Source organism: Anas acuta, chromosome 3 (assembly GCF_963932015.1).
Source record: "Anas acuta chromosome 3, bAnaAcu1.1, whole genome shotgun sequence".
Taxonomy (NCBI): domain Eukaryota; kingdom Metazoa; phylum Chordata; class Aves; order Anseriformes; family Anatidae; genus Anas; species Anas acuta.
In genome coordinates, this window is record NC_088981.1 from 51,705,384 (window position 1) to 51,727,380 (window position 21,997).

The 21,997-nt window shown below is 41.3% G+C and overlaps 1 protein-coding gene across 4 annotated transcripts in view; it reads left to right on the forward strand.

The window, feature by feature from the left end:
* MTHFD1L (methylenetetrahydrofolate dehydrogenase (NADP+ dependent) 1 like) overlaps positions 1-18,828 on the forward strand; it is a 149,339-nt gene extending 130,511 nt beyond the window's left edge. For 3 of the 4 annotated variants that reach the window (XM_068677083.1, XM_068677085.1, XM_068677087.1), the window contains 2 exons: positions 12,328-12,436; positions 15,972-18,828. In XM_068677083.1, the coding sequence (XP_068533184.1) occupies positions 12,328-12,417 (90 nt within the window). In that variant the 3' untranslated portion in view covers positions 12,418-12,436; positions 15,972-18,828. Of the gene's footprint in view, positions 1-12,327; positions 12,437-12,627; positions 12,969-15,971 lie in introns of those variants that run through there. The other variant, XM_068677084.1, reaches the window with a different exon arrangement.
* Positions 18,829-21,997: the final 3,169 nt, after the last annotated feature.

A 21,997-nucleotide genomic window follows, 5' to 3' on the forward strand; every position in this document is an offset into this window, starting at 1 on the left:
TTCGGTGTTCTGCCGGGCTTCGCATCGCCCTCCCCAGTAATCCCAGCAGATACATAAAAATTAAAGATCCTTGTTCATGTGACATTACAGTCACTTCGTCTGGCTTGCTGAAACTCAGAAATTACTGTAGAACTGGAGGAGCAATGATGTGCTAGTCACAAGAAAGAAAATTTTTCAGTGTTGAAAGTTACCATATTTGTTAGGCGTATGTAATCCAAGCTACTTCTGTGTTATAACCTATATCCCATAAAATGAAAATTCATTTAAAGTATCTCTTTCAGCTAAAATTTTAATTAGTGGGTAAGCAGCCATACAGCAATCTTGAAAAGCAAGCGAATATTACAGACTTGCTAATGCAGCAATCCATAAATGTTCAAGCATTTTCTTCTGAAATTAGGGAGTACTGAAGTTGTTTTTAAACATTGGTTTGCACACACTGTTATGTATAGTATTTTTAATAGACTTGCTAATTTAAAATGTGTGTTCAAAGCTAATTACTATTATCTGACCTTGGCTGTTATCCCCAAATCAATTTGGTAATAGGTTCATGTTCTTTAGCAATTTGACCTTTTTTCTTCTCTCAGTTAATTAAACCTTATTGGGTCATTTTCAGTTTCTTTAACACAGAAACAGTTTTAGGACTCTAACATGTTAACTCATTTCGAATACTTGAAATACTGATAAAGCCTAGAATTTGTAATTTGCTGTATTCACATAAAATTTATGTCTCTAACATCTGAAGCCGTGTGCATTTCATAGACTTGCATTTATACCTGTATTATGTCCCCACACTGTTACGGAGAAGTTAGAGGTTATCTAAAACTGTCACCTTACTGCCTGGAAGCCAGTTTCTCTTTGAAATATTTCTTTGGTCTGTGAAGAGAGGTTGCCAAGTGTCCATATTAATACCTCTATAAAAGAAGGAAATACTTTCTCACGTGTGATTAAAATGTGGAAGTCATTAACACAGGAAAAGCTGCTGAGGCCAAGAATTTAACAAGATTTATAAAAGGATATAGCCATCAACGATACGCAGGGTAGTAATTAATATAGGTAAGTAATTTGGAAAAAGCGCTAAGCGTAGCGTGCAGGGGTTCGGCCAGTCTTCAGCTGCCAGCTCCCACCATTGCACAGAGCTTGTTTTGTCAGCCTCCGTAGTTTTAGCTTTCCTCCGTAAAACATCTGGCATCAGCCGCTGTCAGAGACAAAAGCCTTGAAGATGCACATTGCTCTGATCTGATACAAGACCTTCCCTGCCTGCCTTCTGCCTGATTTAAAATGTGTAACTTCTGTATTAATAGATTGTACTGCGCTAGTTTTCTGTGCGTGCACGACACCCTGCTGCTCTGTACAACTAGAAAGCAGGGCACCAGGAGCTTTTGGTAGTAGACTAGATCAAATGAAGTTAAAAGATGATGCTTCACAAACAAATGCAGCAAAGATAGTACAAGTATTTCCCATCTTCCTCAGCCTTTGATGACTTTTTCCCACTCCTTCCTTCCTCAGTAGTGGCCAGGACAGTGCAGGTTGTGCCTGCATGTGTCAGATGTGTCAGGCACTACGTAACTCAGATTTGTTTGTCTGCCTGGGACCTTGCATGAGCCCTGATCCTGTCTGTAAGAAAGAGCATCAGTGCCGTGGTATTTGGCAGCAGCAGTTAGGGTGTGAAGCAGTGAGCAGACACAGAAACCAAGAGCTCTGCAGATAATCTGTCCAGAATGGGATCAAGGCATGTTGGTGGCAGTGCAGGGAAGCTCCCTCTGTGTTCATGAAGCTCCTGTTCTCTTTGCTCTTCTCTGGGGGGAAAAAAAAATCTTAATAACTTTCACAAAAATCAATTTCAATATTAGCTTCACAGTACTTAAGCAGTCTGGTGAAGGAGAGATGTAACGTGGAAGCAAAGATCAAGCAGAATTTTCCCACAGATAAACCACAAACGATTTTCCGAGGGAAACTGCTGAAGTCCTGACTGTCAGGGGTGCTGATGACAACTCCACAGGGCAACCTGTGGCTGGATCCAAGGGCGAGTGCTCTTACTTGCTGGTGGCCTGTCACCAAGGTTGAATGATGCCAAAGCGGGTGGGCAGCCGCAGGCTGGCAGCTCAGCTCTGCGGCCACGGCCGGCGTGCCATCGCAGGGACACCGGGAGGGGACGAGGCGAGTTGAGCGTGAGCGGATGTGTTGCAGGCTGTGTTTGTTGTGCCTTTGGCTGAGCAGCGAAGCTGTGAAGGATCTGTTTGCCAAAAATGAGAGTTCATTACAAGCTGGCCTTGTTTTGATTAGGAGCAGCCTGGAGAACAACTAAAGCCTACAGCTTTGTGTGCCAGTTTGTTCACTCTGGTACTGCAGAGATGGTATTCTCACTGTTCTTTAATTTCTGTTATCATTTTGTTTTAGTCTTTTTATGATTTAGCCTGTGTGTACATGCACAAATGGACTCTCTCGCTTCTGTGATGATGTATGTGTTACATGTTTTTAAATACTCAAGAAAAATTTCCCATAGATTATCCTCTGCTAGGTCTTAGTGAAGAAGCGAGACAGAACTGTTAACTTGTTCTGTGTTAGGATGCAGAAATTCAGTACTACCCAACCCTTTTTTTGTCCTTTCACATACTTCATCTGGGAAAAATACTTAATGCCCCACACAAAACATCTGTTTGTAGGTTGTTTGGTGGTGTTTGTTTTTCTTTTCCACACTGAAAAGTAGGTGCATTTCCAAATATGGTTGATTTTAATTGTATGCTTTAGTAACTTCTTTGTTGTTGTTGTTATTTCTATGTATTGTTATCCTTTGTTGTGTTGCAGAAATCTGATTTTAAACCCAACTTGCTGCAGGCTTAAACTGAGTACTTCAGGGCAAAGTGTGAGAAATGGAGGAAGTTTTATTTCATTTAAAAAACACTGATGCAAAGACTTCATTATGTAATCGAAAGAGATGTTTCACGGACTGTAGCTATTTGGCATAGTTATTTTGGAGTTTCAGTTACATGAGATGAAGATGAGAATGAGATTTACCTATTCCAAGTTCCATTCTCCTGGCATCACCTCAGCTCCCTTTCTAACTTTTGGCAAATCATTTTACCTTTTCTGCCTCTTATCTCACACACCTTTTAAAATGGAGATTTTATTTCATGTATTTTCCAGATGTATTTAATTCATGTTTTTAAGTACTTTGGAAAATATTTTCTTTATCCATATATAGAAGCAGATCTTTAGTATATAAAAGTTTGTAGGATAAAGACTGTGCCCTTAATTAACAAAATGGTTTCTCTGGTTTCCTTTGAAAATTAAATCTATCTGACCACATTAACTCCTGGTGTAAATTCAGCAAATAGAAATTCAAATTTTAGTATCTCCTCAGAGAAACTTTGGAAATCAGTATTACAACAAGAGAGTTAAGTTGCATATTCATGCCTAGATTTATATATATATATATATATATATATATATATATATATTATTTTATTATTATTATTATTTTTTTACTTTCTCCTTACAGCTATTACTGCAGTTCAGGAAACTTGCAAAGAAGGTGCTTCTTCTGAAGTCACTAGTGCATTACCTGTGCATTCCTTCTTTCTAGAAACTAAAGCCAAAATATTGCAGATGAGTTATTTTTTTCTTCCCTTTCATATAGTAATAGTGAATTCCTCACTGAAATTAGAGGTCCGTTTTTATACCTGAAGTTAACAACATAAGACTTATGGAAAATTGGGTGCATTCATACTGGGTGTTGTTTCACAACTCTGTTCTTGATCACACTTCTCTCTTTATCAGTTCACCCACAAAATTTAAGATGGTGGTCTCAGCCTTTTTCAAAGCATTTGTATTCTCCTTCATCTTCCAGTAAAAATGTTAGCTTCAGCAAAAGTTATTCAAGGCTTGCTTTTCTTAGCAGCCTTTTCAGAAACTTCTTAAAATAGTGGGTTGGTTGACTATAGGATGAAAATTGCTGATCTAAGTAATATCCTCCATTCTTTATTTGTTTGTCAACAAAGAAAGTATATTCTGATATGATTTTAGAGGACACATGGTACTGAATGTTACCTACTGCTAGAGGTCTGCAATGCACTTGTTCCCAATGCACTTCCTAGCATGACTTACATGGGAAGGACAAAGTTTGTTGCGTGTAGAACTCATACGTGCTTTACATTGTCTCCTGGTGCCACCAACTCCAGCTTCTGGGCTACAGCCAAAGCTCTGTACTTCCCATTGTCAGCAGGTCAGGCTGTCTGACCAGCAAGGGAAGTCTCCTGAAAGTTATGAAACTTTTAAACAAAACGGCATAGTGATGATCAAGAGCACAAAGTGAGACTTGCTTCCAGGGTGTGAGGGATGGCCCTTCTAGAGAAACAATTGGTACAAAATAAACAGGTTTCAGAAGAAGTGAAGGGTGCACAGTCCCTGGGCAAAGGCAAGGTGATTGGCATATGCCCACCCAAGACCTCTCCTTCCCAAATACCCTGTGATCCTCTGCTCTGAGCAAGTAAAGCCTGAGGTGCTTGTACAGCTTGATCACCTCCTGGTCACCAGGAGACCCAGGCAGTGGATAAAACAGGAGGATCTTGTACCCATAAGCGTCAGATACTTCAGACATTCCTGTTGCTGAAACAGTACGTGAGAGGAGCACCTTTCTATAAAACATCTTCTAGATTTATTCCCCCAGGGGCATGTTTCCAGCACTCTGATGTGCTGGCTGCTCGTCAGGAATGGGAACAGCCCTGGCAGCCTCTGACCCTCAGGAGTGAGCTGAAGAGAAGGATTTCTTCTGACCGAGGAGGTGATTTTGTATGAGACGCAGAGAGCAAGTTCTCTGCCAGGGGCTCTGTCAAAAGCCTCAGAGGGAGGGAAAATCAGGATGTAGGCCTTGGCCCAAGGGAGCAGTTACTGCTGGAAAAGGATTTGAGTGGGATGGGATGGAGGGGGCCGTTTTGGAATGAGTTACCTGGCATTTGTAACTGTTTTTTCTCTTGGGCTGTATCTCCTCTGTTGGTGGTTTTTCTTTCCTTTTTTTTTTTTTTTTTTCTTTTTTTTTTTTTGGGTGGTGGGAGATTGTAGCATTTTGGTTATCTATTGAACTGTCCGTGGCAGAGAACAGTTCTGAATTCCCTGTGAAACATCCTACTGCACTGTCAGTAGTGCAAACAACACACCAAATATTTAACCCATCTAATATGCAACCTCAGAAGGATGCATTTTTTGAGTAAAACCTAAAATATTTACACTATTGTGCTGTTATTAGGGAGATTATTTTCTTCTACTACAAATATGGTTTTATATCCTCTAAGATGAAAATGTTTGAGTTGAGACAACTCTGCTAAGAGGAACTGCAGTCATGTATGTGAGTCACAAATGTTTTACTTAAAGGGAAAATTTACTCATTCTTTTACAGATTACATCTCTGCCGAAGTATTTTATTTAATAACTAACAAAATGCCTGTTCTGGGTCTTCAGTGCCTTAGCACGTCGCTAACAGCAACGTTCGAGTTTCAGCAATGTTGCACAGTGCTGTTCGCTAAGAACTTGGCCAACCGAGCACTGGCCAAACATCTCGTCCCCTGCTTCCTTTGGGATATGTACCCGTAGCAGTTTCAAAAAACTGTTCTGGACAGATGAGGACTGTTTGTGAGGGCTTGTGTTTTAATTCAGGATGCCCAGGGGATTGCTCTCAGATTCAGACGATTTCCGCTCAAGATGAGTAAATCGTAGGGTCCTGGAAATCCCCCAGAGAACATTACTGAACACAAGCTACTTCCACCTCGTTTGAGCACCTGGCAGCAAGGTCAATTGGGATTGCATACTCGGTGTTCTGTACTGCTGTAACTTCATCCAGATGCTGATAGCAGAAGAACAATGTCTGTGCGTTTTGTTGTTGTAAATACTTTCCCAATATTGGACAGTTGCCAAAAATGTGCAAATGTTAATGCAAGAGAAAATGATAATAGAATAATTGATGCCAGATGGACTTCTGCACCTGATATCAGCCAGCATGCCAGTGAGACGGAGCTATTTCTTGCAAGGAATACTGCAACCTGTGTCGGAGTAGGATCATCACCTTTTCCAACATTATTTTGGTCATTTTGAAAGCTGTTAATGTGTGGAGTTTCTTAGTGTGACTGTTGTTATACCTTACAACAAGATTCATTTTTTGTTAAAGATTTCCTGAGAATGAAATATGAGCTTCCCTCTCCTTACCACCTCTGGCTATCATCAGGTTTGGCAAATTTTCATTAAAACTTGTGAGTGAACCTTTATTTAAACACTGACTAAAAATTGTTGCTTAACGGCTTTTAGAAATCCCCGTTATTTTCAGGCAATGAAAAATAATGAGATAATGGTTTCTTAAGCCTTATGTAGTTATTAAAGTAGATTTTTTTGAAATTAATGCAATTTCCAAGGCTGAATTTACTAGTTTGTCTTTAAAGGTTAGTACTTTTTGAAGGAAGCCCTAGTTTGCTTTCATTGTGTGTCTGCTTTTCCTAATGTGGATGTGTTTTTATTGTTGTTGTTTTTGTGTTTTTTTTTCCACCTTTCAGAGGTGGTGAAAGATCACTTGAGTTGGTTTTGTCTGGTACAGTGTTGTTCCCCTCTCTAATACGTGGGTGGCTATTTATACTATATTGTGCCTATTTTGTTTTAGCCATTTCACGTCTGTTACATTTCTTTCTTTTAATTAAGCCAAAATATTCTTTTCTTTCATTTTCCTGTTAAATTATTTATTCTGTCATTCCAAACGTGAGCTGATTTTTGATGCTCTGCAAACTGGGGGAAATTTTCAGGTTCTATGGAACAAGCGAAAAGCTGAACTTGGAGCTGTCTAGGATATGCTGCCTAATTTTTGTGCACTAGCATCCCTTTTCAGTACACATTGAATGTCTCTGTGCAGTGTAGCAAAGTCCAGTCTGAAGATGAAATAACTCTCCATGGAAGGGTTTGCACAAGAGCATATTATGGAGTGCTGTGGTCCTATGGAGAGTACAGGGATCTTAAGGCATCCAGCATTAACATCTGCACTTCTCCAGTCGTGCAGTGTAGTCGTGCAACTGTTTAATCTCTCTCTCCCAGCCCATGGGTGCAGTTCCCCTGGTGCCAACTTCCAGTGCATGCCCAGCACCACAGAAGTCAGTGGAGGTAATCTGATGGTGGAGATAAAGAACGTGACTAAACGTATGCAGGGCTGGGGACCTGTGAGGATGCTTTCAGAAGTAAGGAGAGAAACTTTCTTTCAGTTTCTCGTGCATTGGGACTGACAGATGAACTTCAGGGAAGCAAATTTCTGGTAGTGGATCTGTCTTTCAGAGCTCTAATTCATACTAAGAGACATTATTGAAACCCTCAAGTGGAGCTCCTTTGTGCCACGCCTCAAGGGTCCAACAAATGCTAGCACGTTGAACATTATGCTTGCAGGTTTACAGTGCTATTTATAAATCCCTTGAGTTTCCTCTTGTATTGTTTCTTGATGAGGGAGTATGGAGTGTGCAATTCACCCCATCAGATTTTATTAAGGAGTTATCCGCAGTCATGTCTGCTAGATTCTCCTGAGAAACAACATCTGTTTTCCGCAGTATTTCAAGTTTCAGATGGTTGCACCTTGTCCTAACTTGTTCAATTAACAAAAGGGTACAATGAGACAATGTGAATTACTTGTATTTCTTGTCAAATGCAAGATTAACTCCATAAGCCACATAACAGAGATGTTTCCTCAGTAAGGTGTTTGTTTATTTTTTGTTATCTTCTAGTCTTCTATTTTGCCTACTTCATGTAAGTACAGATTTCTCTGGTTTTGGGGGTGTTTTTTTTTTCCTGCTTGTTTGTTTCTTCTGTATTTATAAATCATGCTACTATGCGGCCACATGTTGTCTTATAGCTGAAAAAGACACTAAACGTGAGTTGGATTTAGTCCTCAGGACATCTGTTTTGCAAATTATGCCATTGTGCTAAACCTGTTAATGTGATCACAGGTCCTATTAGTATTTTTTTTTTTTAATAAATAAATGTCTGTACATATGTGTATATGCACACTTGAAGTACAAGGCAGGATGCGTCAACCACTAATAGGCATTTGTACTAATTTGTACTATAAAAAAGGAACTGTAGCAGGATAGTTCCTATTGGCACGGTGGCAAACCTGGCTAGCAGAGCCTCAGGACTTGATGGTAACTGTTACATAGACCTGATTGCCAAACAAAATTACAAGGGAACATGCAATTGTAATTTAAATTAAAGTCCAATGAAGCTCAGCTTAATCACTCATCCAGTGACCCTAGATGTGTTTTTGGAGAGAGTGTGAAACACCACTCTCATACAGCTTCCTTGGAAATAACTGACACTTTCCTTTCATAAAGAAGCGCATTATGTTTTACTCTGTCTAGTCATAGAAGCATGACTCTGGAAGATAGTAAGTGCCTGGTGTAAATAATGGTAGATTACAGACTTCCTTAACTTGAATCATATTTTATCTTCCACTAGATGTTCGTTTCCAGGATCATAAATGGTTCTCAGGATGGTTGATTTAAGACTTGAACTTTTTATCTCCTAAACATAGAATGGCATAGTAAGAAATATGCATTGTATTTTTCATGTTGTCTTTTTGAAGCTGATTTGCTCTCATGGATGTGTAGACAGCTGCAGAGTTTGTAAAGAAATTGATTGGTTCCGTTGAGTTCCTACGGAACTAATTCCTGTTAATTCCTTCATGATACATTTTGGGCAGTAGCTGGATGAATTCTTCTTAAACCTTTTTTTAATTTTTTTTTTCTCCCCTGCATAAAACTTTCAGATGAATTGCATTAAGTCTTAAGATACAAAGCTTATGCCTTTATATGTTCCTTCTCTCAAGGGAAGTGTGATAAAAACAGTTTGGGTCAAATTCAGTATTATTTTGGTTGCGTAAATCCAGTTTGTGGTCTGAAGTGGATAATGTGGTCTCTTTCACTACTTCTTATTCTGCCTTTCCCCACAGCCACATCACGTGCTGTAGAGTAGCCACCAAATTATAACCAAAACAAGACTATATGGGTGTGGAGATTCCCGATGATCTCTGTGCAGTGCATAGAGGGCATATGTTGTTGTTCCCCAGTGCAGGGGGAGAGGATTACTTTGAGTCTGCAGCCCTGTGGAAAGCCAGCCAGCTGAAGCCTCGTTCAGCCTTGCAGCCTACCGAGCCCTCTGCTCCCATGCCTTTTTGGCCTCAAGAAAGAAACAGAGTGCTGGTGAGGGAATAAGTGGTAGTAATCTCCTCGACCAGCCAGCTGTCTCCTGCTATTGACCGTGAAGTAATGAAAAAGGGATAGATTCTGCTGCGTGTTACCTCTGCATGTCCAAATAATGAGAGCAGAGAGACATGGTCGTAAATCTGCATGGCTTTGCCTGTTTGGAAGTCTGGGCCATGGGGAAAATGACAGGATGTGTTTTATTTGCACTCTGCAGTTCACATAACTATTTGTCCGAAAGTGTTTCCTCTCTGGTTTTGTGCCTTGTACTTCATTTTGTGTAGCAGTAATTTTAATTCAGATGAACTTATTCCCTTTTGTTGACTTAAATTTTCAATACAAGACTAGTTATACTCCCTGAACTGGCAATAAACTGTTTTGATATTTACATTTTATAGATGTAATAGATTTCCATTAGTTAATATGGGCCCGGTTACTCCACTCTGATTTTTGTAGACAAAAAAAAAAAAAAAAAAGAAACCTCCAAACCTCCAAGCACATACAGGATTACAGGATTTATTTAACAACATAATAATAAGGAAAAACTCCACTGAACTTATTATTGTTTTTATTATACAGGGAAAACGAAGACTGGCCAAGCTTGTAGATATAGGTTTTTTGTTTTTGTTTTTGTTTTTTTTTTAACAAGGGAGAGGCATGTAATTTGGGAGTTTACTCTCAGATGTAGATGTAGACGTAGAACTGACTTACACGGAGTAACCAGAAAGTTGTCTTTGGCGATGTGTTCATTCCCTTCCCATCCCAGGGAAATTTAATTCATTATGGCTGTTCCTTGTCAAGAGTTAAAACATAAACAGGGATGAATCTGGGGCAGAAAATAATTCAGTAACCTGAATAATGGAGTAGTCTGACTGGTGTGGCCAACAGATAAACAATAGCAGCAAGGTGTTTTAGTACTTAACTTAGGTGCCGAGACAACGTCTGCCAATAAAACAATGTCCTACAATCAGTGGAAGGGTTTCAGTGAATGCAAACAGACAGTTTTGTCTTTTAATCCTACTGTGTGCGATAACAAAAGCTCTCAGGAAGGGCTATATTTAAAACCAGGGGAAATGTACTGTGTCCAGCAGAAGAGCCGGTTGCATTGTTTTTTCTCAGACCTCAAGTAGGATGATGGCTGTGTCGGCACTGCACCCCCCGAGCTGCTTTCCCCTTGCAGCAACGGGATTAACCTCTGCGATGGCAGGGCTGTGGGGTGAGGCAGGGCAGCACGAAGAGACGTGTTTGTCCTCGTGTCCCCGTGATGGGAACACTGTGCTGAGCGTTGAGAGCAGAGCTGAAGCCCAGGGGAGATGCAAACTGGTCACTGGAGGTGCCGGTTGGCCTATGAAGAAATACAGCCTGCTCCAGCCGGAGAGGAGACTGAGTCCATCTCTCTGGAGCAACTAAGATAGTGGTCATTTGTTTTTTCTCCTTTGAGGCTGATCAGCCTGTTACAGCCTGCCTTTGGACGGGAAAATCACTGTTGCTGAGCTGTGTTCCTTGGGGAATTGGGGAGGACAGCGGTGGGAAGCGGCCCGGCCATTTTAGCTGAGGGCTCTGCTAGGTGGCAGCCCTCCTGCTGTGGCCCTCTCACCACCCGCCTGGGCCAGTTTCCCCCTGTCCTTAGGATATGGTGTCTGGTGGTTTTGGTGCTCAAGCCCATGTGATTTGTTCCTGTACAACCCTGTTTGAAGGTTACCTCCTGGGGTCAGATTAACCACCAGCTTCAGTGAGGTCCCAGCTGACTGGCCCCACCTAAAAATCTGCTCGTCAGAATCTAGCATCTCTTAAAGAACTTTTAATGTTTAAAGGCTCTTAGCTAGCAAACAGGTCAGCTAACGCTGAACTGCAGGCTTCTTTCTAGAGGTTGTAACGTTTCTCATCCCTTTGGGTATTAATGTAGAACCTAATATACTAGGGATATACTCTGATTCTGAGGTTAGGATATTGAAAAGGTTTATGGAGTTCGTAAGGACAAATGCTATTTGTGGAGTGCTTTGACTTAGTGGAGATAGGGTGAGATATTTACTTCATAAAGACTCAGGGTGGGAACCCACGCTTGCACAGGTTGATCCAGTCTGGTGCTGCCTTAAAACTGCCCTGCAGTTGCATCTTTCACCTTGTGCCAGTGCTGGTATTAGAGCCATAGAAGCCCCTTCTGGCCCAAGGGGATCAAAAAATAGAATTATTTTGCTGAACTTGCTTTCCAGACATCATCTGCATGAGGGAGCAGGTGGGAGGGCTGAGGTAGGGAAGGTAAGAAACTGGGGTACATCTGGTTTAATGTGGCATAAACTGTGGTGGGCTTGCACCTCAAGATTTCCAAGTCACTCATGTGCCTTTAATTGCTGCTAAAATGTTAATTGTAAATAACAATATAAGTAGCGTAAGCAGAACTGTAGTAAATTGTGTAATTTAGGTCCATGAGATTATTCACATTAGAAAGTATGCAGATGCTGGTGTTTTATGCTAGATCAGGATCTTAATTGTAAATAGCTTGAGATAATTGGGTTGCTTTGGCTTCATATCTCAGCCTACCAATTCTAACTACTGAATTAGGATTCAACTACAATCCATGTATGTCTCGTTGAACTGTTTCAATTTGTTTCTCATATTAAGTATTCAGTCATAAAAGTGTTGTGGTTAACTCTGCTCCTATATTCTGAATTTGTATGGCAAAGGTCTGTGGTTTAGCATGTTTGTAAAACCAGGTGAATTCAGTCAGCTGTGTCCTTGCTCTTTGCTGTGTGAATTTCCAAGTAGATATGAATGGATAAGCATTATGGATGAATATTCTGAGGAGCAAATAAGTCCCAGAGTGTTGTAATTTTGTTAAGGAGATTACTTTTTATGTTTAGTTTACTAGCCTCTATTTTGTGGCTTTTATTTCCTCTTTTCTGCCTTTTTAGAAATGTACGTGTATGCTTTAAAATGAATTGAATAAGTGCAGAGCTTGACATTTTTAACAGAAACAAAAAATGTGATGAAGTTCACATCTATAGTTGAATCCGCAATGAACAATCCCCTTTCTCTTACTCTGAGGTTTATGTGGATGGAGTGATTTATCTCCTTACAGGTACAGGCGTATAACTTTGTTTCATTGTTCCCTCAGATGAGCACCATGCCAGGACTGCCCACGAGGCCGTGCTTCTATGACATTGACCTCGACCCCGTCACAGAGCAAGTGAAGGGATTGTTTTGAGACTGACGTCCAACTTCAGGTGGGTCAACAGACATTATTTTCCTATTCCAGTTTGGGGGAGGATGTTTGTCTCTGGTAGGTGCATGAAAAAGACTATCAGGAGTTTATATAAGCCCTAGTTTCACTGAGGACTTCACACGGGGATTTGGCAAGAAGTTTCATAATGTGCAGTTTATAATGTGTCTTTCTCCTTTGTTGCGTGGTTGCCAGCACTTTACTGGTGTGCATTGATGATGCCTTTTGGATTTCCTGACTCTGCCAGTTTGAGAAGGAGCTGGCTCTGCAATTATACTGCTTTTGGCTGTGGAAAATGTTAGTCTGAAGAACTCGTGTCTTGTTAGTCACCTAAAAAGAAATATCTAGTTCATCTTTGATATTATCATGTGGCAGTGTGTTCCTGTCATTACCCAGATATCAGAGGAGACGTTTCTCTGCTTTATCATGAGCTTTGCTTTGTGTGTGTGTGTGTTTTTTTGTTTCTGTTTGTTTGTTTGTTTTTCCTGATTGCTGTCATCTCTCTCAAATGATAATAAACATTTCAGGAACACAAATCTGGCCTCTTAGGCTGTGCATTTTTCACCCTGGCTTCTCTCTCTTTCCCTGAATGCTGCAGTTCTCCCACCATTTCTTCTCTTAAGTACTTAATTTTCATGGTGTCCAATTTTAATTTTGTGTAGCACATGTTCCTTACTTGAAAATCCAAGTTAAAATATTTCATGCTACTTCATTTTAACCTTGCATTATAATAAGTGGAATAAGAAGCGATGTAACCCTACCTGAAATAAACCACGTGCGTCTGTGGTGGGACTCTCCTATTACTTTCCTCTCTCTCTCCCCACCCAGTAAATCAGTCTGGAAAGCAAAGTGGTTACTTTTACACAGAATAACTATATCACTATGAGCTCATAGGGCTGCGGTGACAGCCCAGGTCAGCTGAGCTTTGAGTTGGATGTGCCCAGAGCAATCCTTGTTTACTCTGGTTTAAGAGAACCAGCTTTCATTTTCTGTTTCTGTGTTTTGAAGGATTATTTGGAGGAGGGGAGAGGTTTGCATAGCCCAAGGAGAATACTGTTCAGACCAAATTAACCACTAGTTCCCTCACAGCACTCACATAATACCTGGTGAGAATGTATTCTGCCACTTCACATGTACCCATCAAGAGAAGTGAAAAAATTTTAGCTTGAAAATTAAACGGGATGCACAGGTAGTTACTACCTGACATGCTAGTAATAAGCAGTGCTTACACACATGCAAACCGTCCCTGACTCTTCCATTGTTTACCACTTCTTGACATATATTCCGTCTTTGTTACTGATACACATTACATGCCTGATGGCTTTTTGCATGCATTTTAGTTTATCATGTGTCAATCATGTAATTACCTCTGAATCATCTAAAGTGACTGCAGGATCCTAATGTAAAATCTGTATGCAGATTCACGTAACCTGCTTGAGTGGTTACTGCCTGGTCATTCACAAATCCATCAAACCCTTGGATTGGTGTGTTACAAAGAACAATAGTGAATAAGCGGATAAAATGTTCTGTTCCAATCGTGAATGTCTTTCTTTTGAAGTAGTGCATGAAATTAAAATGTTAACCTTGGCTTTCAATCAGTGATGGTGGTTTCTTAGCTATAAAAAGAAATGCTAACAAAAACATAGTAGTCAGGCAAAAAAATGGTGTATATCCAACTGCAAATAAATTATTTTAATTTCATTTTGGTGGTGTTGGTGGCATCAGATGAACAGATGATTCAGTAAACTTGAGCCTTTTAAAGAGAAAAATGGAACATGTTCACCCGTATTCCTGCTTTCGACTATCTAAATACATGTTCTGTATTGATAATGTTGTAACACCCAGGGAGCACCATACAGGCTAGACACTGTTCATCAGCTATAAAACTCATCCAGTTCATGAACTAGATTTGTACGTTTGTCATTTTGGATAAAGAGAGAAAATACATCCCCAGATAATCTTTACTCACAACTTTCTTTCGAGAAGCTTAGTATAGTTCTTTGTTTTCACAATTTCACTGAAGTGAACCCACACTGTAGCTGATATTACACTTCAAGGTATCTGGGTTTGTTTCTGCAATGGCAGATTGAGGGATTCTTTTCTACTTGGTTTGAATTCTTTTCTTAAAGTTGTAGTGTACAATGTAAAATTTCCAGTAATACAATATTTAGCCAACTCATTAGAATTGATTCAGATCTTTAAGATGCGGTAATTGAAATATATTTAGAGATTAGTTAAGAGCTGCAGATGTTTCATTATAAACATGGTCAGTGCTGAGAACTCTTGTGTTAGTGTGCATTTATATCCTCTTCTGCAATGTGTAGCTTCATAACACTTGTGAAGGAATTGCAGACAAAACTTTCTGCTGTAGGGTAACTGTGTGGTGCTCTTCTTGAACTGAAGCTTTTTGTTGTTGTTGTTGACAAATAGTTAATACATAAGCTATTGCATTCTCTCTGTAGGAGCAATAAAAATTTTGTTTAAAAAAAATTGAATACCAGGGAATGAACCCAAAAGAATCTGGCTAGTTCCTTGTCACTGGCCATTACCCTATTTATCCTATACTGCCCAGCTTACACTTAGAGGAAATTTGAAATCATTTCCTCGGGAGCTATCTGTAGATAGCACTGGTCATAATAATAATTATTTAAATGCAGACAAGCTTGCCAGGAGGAAGAACTATTAAAAAAAAAAAAAAGTGTTATTTGCCCAGTGAGGAGAATTTATGAACCCAACCCACTCTGCAAAAGTACAGTTTGTTAAGGACCCTTGTGAGCTCTAGGGCTTCCTCTAATGAAATCAGCGGCAGCAGGTGTCTGCTTTTACTGTGCCAGCACTGCTTTGGGAATCTGGGTTGCTGGGGGAGGCGGTGCTTTTCCTCAGTTGGCTCTGACTGAGTAAGGCCATGACTGTCCACAGTTGCAGATATATTCTTGCACTTGTCTCCTCTTCAAAATTGGCAGAGCATCAGAGCACTTGCAATACACAGCACAGGTATTTTTCCACCCTGAGAGCTTTACTGAATGCAGGAGGAATCCCAGGGCTCAGCCTGTGAACATCTACATAGCTGTAAAGAAGCTCTTGAGGAGGACGCCAAAACTGGTGTAAAATTGGGAAATATTTGCTGGATGTTTTCATCTTAATTCATTCAGATATGAATAGAAGTTGTTTGAAGATCTTTTCTTTGTGCCCACAAGATTGATCCTATGAAAGAAAAAGCTGACTTGCTTTAGTCTCATTCTGCAGTATTACATATCGGGGTTTCAGTTAGCAGCAATTATTGTGATAATGTAGAACTTGAAGTCCATATCAGACGGGAATATGAGTTCATATTTCTGTTTCCCTCCTGGTGTGGATACACAGATAACAAATGTTTATTTATGCCACATGCATCCTCCATTCTTGTATATTATGGTTAAGGCAAAAATATCCAGTTTCACTAAAACACTGCAAGTACATTTTAGATTATATTTCTGTCTCTTTTCTTCTTTAATGACTTTTTGTTTCAGCCTATAACTTCTTTATCTTTCTCGTTTCAGAAGTCTGGAAATTAAGAGCTGCAGCTTTCCTATTTCCTGCAAATAGGAGACAAAAATGAATTTGAAGTATTCCTGTTATGTGTCTCTGGAGGAATGTCAAGATAGACCAAAGAGCAAAAGTTTACTCTTTCTTCAAACTAGTTTTTTATGATGAAATATAGTTGTGAGGTTAAAAAAAAAAAAAAAAAAAAAAAAGACAAGCTAAATGTTTCTCACTGTAGTGCAGAAAGCTCTCTGCAGGGTCTTATACTTGTTTGTGGATAAACTGACATTGAAAAAAACTGGATTTTTTGCCTTTAGAGTTTTCATCTTTTCTCAAAGGAGTTAACAGAACTATTTCCCTTATCCTTGGCCATCTAAAAACTTACGCAAACATGATTATGCTGTGTGATTGAGCCTGTTTCTCTCAAAAAAATACACTTTGGCTCCTGGCATTCAGGAGCTGAAACTATACACAGATTAACTGCACATTTTTGAGTTATCATCAAGTGTTGCTCTGGATGCATTTGGGCAACAGCCAAGCTTCAAGCAAGGAAGATATTAAGTAGAGAAAGAGCAGAGCATGTATTTTGTGAAGGGTTTCTAATATATAATTTGTTTCCTTGGTGGGCAAATGTCCTTTGAAACACTTCAGCCAGAGCTGTCTCATATCCATGGGTCTCTGTATCTGAAGCATATATTAGAGGCTGTCCGGCTGATGATGTGCTTGTTGTGGTGGAGCTGGTTGCTCAGAGAGGGCATTGCTCCATCAGAAGCCCTGTTATGCTCCAGTTCCTGGCTAGTGAAGACTCCTGCTGTGCTGGTTCCAGACCTGGAGGTTTCTGTACCCTGTCCCTGGCAGCGTACAACGCCTGGGAATGAGAGGAATGCCCATCACGCGAGGATGCGACAGGACAGGACTTTGCTGTGCAGTTTTCAGCCACCTAGCAAAACTGGAATGTGTTTTATATTTGAAGCGGCTATTCAAACAAGTTAAATCCTCAGCAGTGTGTGTTAATTTACCTCTGTAACTTATCTTTTCCAGTTTCCCAAATCTGCAGCAAAACGTGCCTTAAGCTTCTGATACTGCGATTAGCTTTCCAAGCTGCTGCTCCTCAGGAAACTCTCACTGACGGACTGTTGGTTCCCTCAATAACAAAAAATGTGGCAGAACAATAGGTTTATTCGAGACAATAGGCCATTGGTTTTTTTAAGGTAAAAAGCAGCGAAATAATGATGAGGGAGTTTATTTTCCTGGTGACGTTTCCCATCCTGTTGCTTTGCTCCGCTTACGCACATCTGTATGTTGTGGGCCGATACAATGCCATTTGGGCTCCCTTTTGCACAGCCACCTTTGGAGCCTGAGTTGCAGCACAGTTCCTGAGGTAATTGAGGGGTGTGTTTTGGTTTTTAAAATCACGCTTGGTTATTTATAAACCCCAAACTGTAATTATGGACCAAAGAACAAACTGGGGGCAATTAAAGTAATTATCTGTGCCTTCCCTGGAGTAGTACGGAAATGTCTGCTGACTGCATTGCAGGACGGCTGTATTCATAGCATTGTCTCCCAGCACCAGAGGGATCGCTGTGATGGTAAACATAAAAAATAAAGCTATCTGATACTCTAGCCTGATTAGGTGATAGAGCTCATAACACTGTGGATGCTTTAATATGGATTCACAGCTCCTGCGGACAGAGAGTTCTGGTATTTTCTATTAAATTGTGCCCCAGAATACAGCTGCACTATTTGTATACACAACTGTGTTGTAATTCCGTCTTGTGCACACACACATACATAGCCTGGAAAAACCCAAAGACTTCTGGAAGGAAATTAAGAGTGGTTTCCAGGCATAGTTTTCCTATAGTTCCAGCAGTTCGTTCAAGACATATAAATGAGGTCTTCCCTCTGTCTTGCCCAGTGAAATTCAGAAAACCATACCCTTGCCTTAGTTGGGGTCACCATGGCTCCCTGGCTGGTGTGTGGGACCTACCTGATGGGACCATGCAGTGTGGGCTGCTGAACATGGTGCTAGCTGTCCACTTGTGGAGCATCCTTAACGTGCTTACTGTCCCTTCAGGCCACGCACACTGGGGCTGTCTTTCTGACCCGCTGGTCTCTCCCTAAAGCACCATTCCAACTCTGTTCGTTTAGAGTTAAAAAACATCCTGTAATTTTTCTACTGTTACATGCCTAGGATTTGTTACACTATTTTGATAGCTTCAATAATTGAAGGAAAGCTGGAATGACTCTCTTTTGTTTCGTCCTAGCTTTCTTCCCCCTTCTAGTTAACTATCTGCAAAATCCCTCGAGCTATTCCATTTTTTGGCTCTTCATTTTATATTTTAGCAGAAGATTTGTTAAGAGTAATCCATGCTGGCCTGCAGGTTCTGCCTCGCAGTCTGCAGGGATTGAGTTATTGGCCATCAGCTGAGCTGCAGAAACAGTCACAGTGCCTTCCCTTGGGCCACCCTATTTCTGAGGCCAAATGCCTTCATCAAGAAGGGTTTAAAATGAAATCTTTGCAAGGTGAGTGCTATGGCTAGGTGTGTCACTTGTTGCTGCACAGCTGGGCTTGCAGATGTGGGACTTCTGCCTTTGCGTCGACTCTGACCAATTTTGCAGCATTGCAGACCCGCAGCTTTGCGGGGTGGCTTGCCTAGAGCGCGTTAAAAACCACACGGGTGTTTGTTATCCAAGTCTGCTTTTTGTAGGCACTGAGTATTTTGTTATTGCTGCTGCTGAAAACTAATGAGATTGGAATATTTCAGCCTGATTAAAACAGGTTTCTTGGTTTGTACGTTAAAATTAAAAGCTCTGGGTTTTCAGTTGTTGTAAACGTAAAAATAAAGAATGTGTGCTGATGTTCAGTTTGCAGAAGTGGCTCCTGTCTCAAGTCTGGTTTCATCAACAGCGAACATCCATCATTTAATATTTTTCTTACCCACCGTCCTGTCTACTTACATAGCGACCTATTTTTTTTCTCTTAAGTCACTTCATCTTGTTCTGGCCCCAGCTCCAGCCGAACACGACCACAGCAAGGCAGGAGGGAGCTCAGCAGCATCATGGTGGAGTGCCAGAAGTGAGCAAGGTGTGGGGCGCTCTCCAGGTTCCCTCAGTGACCAGGGCAGTCAGCAGAGCCAAGCCAGCCCCAAGAAGCCAGGAAGGCGTTTTGTTGCTGGCTGTTGCCGCAAGGGGCTGTGCACAGGAGGGCTCCCCACCTCATCTCTCTCGGTGCAGCCCTTTTGAAGTTGGTTTGTGTTTGGAGGGAAGGACACACCAGACTAACATCCTGTCCTGGTCCCAAAATATCTTGCTATTGCCTTTGGTCCTTGGCGTGAAAGGCTGAATCAGATGCAAGGGTCAGTTGGATGCTTTCCACTTCTCAGCTGGCAGCTGGATTTGTGTGGAGCAGCGGCAGGTACAGGAACGTGCATCCATGAGCTCTTCAGGGTGGGACTGAAATACAAGAAATGCAAAAGCTTCAGGGACTGTAGATGTTAACTTGACTGGATCGTAACACAGCAGCAAGCAGCCTGGGAGCAGGAAGAAATAAAATGGGGAAGCAAGATGAGCTGGAGAGGGGGGGTTGGGGGGAAGGAAATCAAGCATTTCAAGCACATACAGGACATTGCTTCTGTTTTCTCAATAGCAAGACAAAGTCATTTGGACCAGCATTGGGTTTTTAACTTGTCCACACGTGTGGTCATAATAATAGTTCCCTTCTCCATGCACTTGTGTGTAATATATTAAATATATACATGCAGGCATGAGGGCATGTGTATTTGTGCATGCAGTTTTTATCTAAAACCTTAAATATTTACTTCCCAAGTAAACTTTTTGACTTGAAACCTTTGAGCAATGACTGGAAAGAGCCAGAGTGCGACATGCCAGTGTAGGCTGGACTGGACAAGGCCCTGAGGAACTCCCCAAGTCAGCCCCACTTTGCACTGGGGATCAGACCCGGTAACATCTAGGTCCCTTCCCAGATAAGCTGTTCTGTTTTCCTATTGTGATGCTAGTAGGAAAGGTGAGCAATAGGGAAGCACACATAGCTGCAGAGCATGTGTATAGGGATCATAAGGAGTTCTGTTCACAGAGCAGAGTACTATTTAAAAAGAGGATGTTTCAAACACAAGACACAATAACTTTTTAAATGTCAATATCTGGTCACAAAGTTAGTTAGGTCCTTTATGCCAGAGAAGATATTCAGCTTTTCAGGACACAGCCTGTTGGTTTCCCATGACACAGCACCTACATATCCCTATCACATACGCAGTGAGTATTCTTCAGAAAAAGAAATAATAATTATGGCTGTACTTGTACCAAATGCATGTTATATAGATGAAATGTAACTATGCCCCTATATGAATTCCAGGAGGTCTTATTCCAGTTCCATCTTTGCCAAAAGTCTTGAGGGGAAATGTGAGAGAAGGGAGGAGAGCCTGATGTATTACTTGTGGCAGCAGACCAGCTCCTATGCAGCTCTCGTCCAGCCAACATCTCTGCAAGGAGACACCATCCCTGTGTTTGCTGGATCCCTGGTTGCACACATTCCTGCCCCGCTCAGCTGGAGCATGTGTCACCTCGGTGCCTCCAGTGCAGTCAAAAAATGTGTTTGCCAATCTGCTTGTGCAGGTGTCTGGGGTAAGCAGGCTCCCTCTGACTGCAGCAGGTGAGAAAGCCAGCAGATCGCAGCCCGGTGTTGGGCACTGCAGATGTTTTGTCAGAGGTGGGAGTGTGAGAGGCTTCCCGACCCCATCCCCATCCTTATCGCTGTCCTGCAGCACCTGGGAGCCTCAGGCCCTGTTTGCATGGTTACAGTGGGCAGTTCAGAAGTCAAACCCCTGCTGGCAGCAGGGAATTGGGGACAGCACCAGCGAGGCAGGGCTGATGGCTTCTGGGGTCAGCGTCCTTTCAGCCACCACAGCTGGCACTAGAAACTGTGACATTAGCCTACAATACCTGCTTAATGAACTAAGCCCTTTGCATCGCTTCCATACAGTGATGGGTTTTGTCTCTGTTATCATCCAACCACCCTAATTCAGCATCAGGTAGGAGTGCCTGGCAAAAGCTTGCTCTGGGCTGGAGCAAGGAGCCAGCCCTGCTTCATCCTGGGTCTAATTCCAGCGCTGAGACTACAGGGAGACAGAGAGACTTTGTCAGATCCCACTCGGTTAGTTATGGCCAAGTATGCAAGTCAGTTATTTAATTCTTAGTAATGAGTGGAAAATGGGAAAGAATAAATAAATTAAGAAAGATAATGAGATAATGAAAATGGCAAATAAAGGAACAAAGTGCACAAGCCAATTTTTTATTATTTTTTTTTTGGGCGGGGGACAGAATTGTATGAAAGCAGCACATGTAAATCAAGATGAGTCTGAGAAGTGATTTTACTAAGTCTCATTTCAAAAATTAATTTTAGTAGAGTGGTATATAACCTGCCACCAACAGTTCTGAAGAAGGCTATGCCAGTAAGTTTATCTGCAAATACATACTGAAAAGAGGAAAAATACTCTCACTGCACCACCAAAGCTTACCATTGATAATAATTTGTTATTTATAAAGGGATGCTATGCTAGGACAATGTAATCAAATCATGCTAGGAAATAGAAAATGAGATGAGCAGCAAGTGAAAGAGTAGACAAAACAAAAACAAATAAACAAGTAAAAGGTAATCTAGAACACCCTCTGAAGGAAGGACACACCTGGAAAGTGAGCACTGCTGGAGAAGACCCAAAGCCAACACTCACATTCAGAGTGCTGTTTCCCATAAATTCTTCCTTCCAGTTTTGGCTACCAGCTCATCCCGATCCTTTCAATCATGTGGCTGAAACCTGCCTGGGGGCTGTACAGACAGCCTGCAGTTATCAAACTGGGAGCATCATGAGCCATTTGAAGAGCAGATGACCTGAACCCTTCAGAAATGGCCAATCGAGCTGTCAGTCCAACACCGTGCTGGGCACTGAAGAGCACTCACACAGGGAAAGGTTCCCTGAAGCACTGCCTTTCTGCTGGTGCTGTTTTTCTCCCTTTAAGACCTGACAAA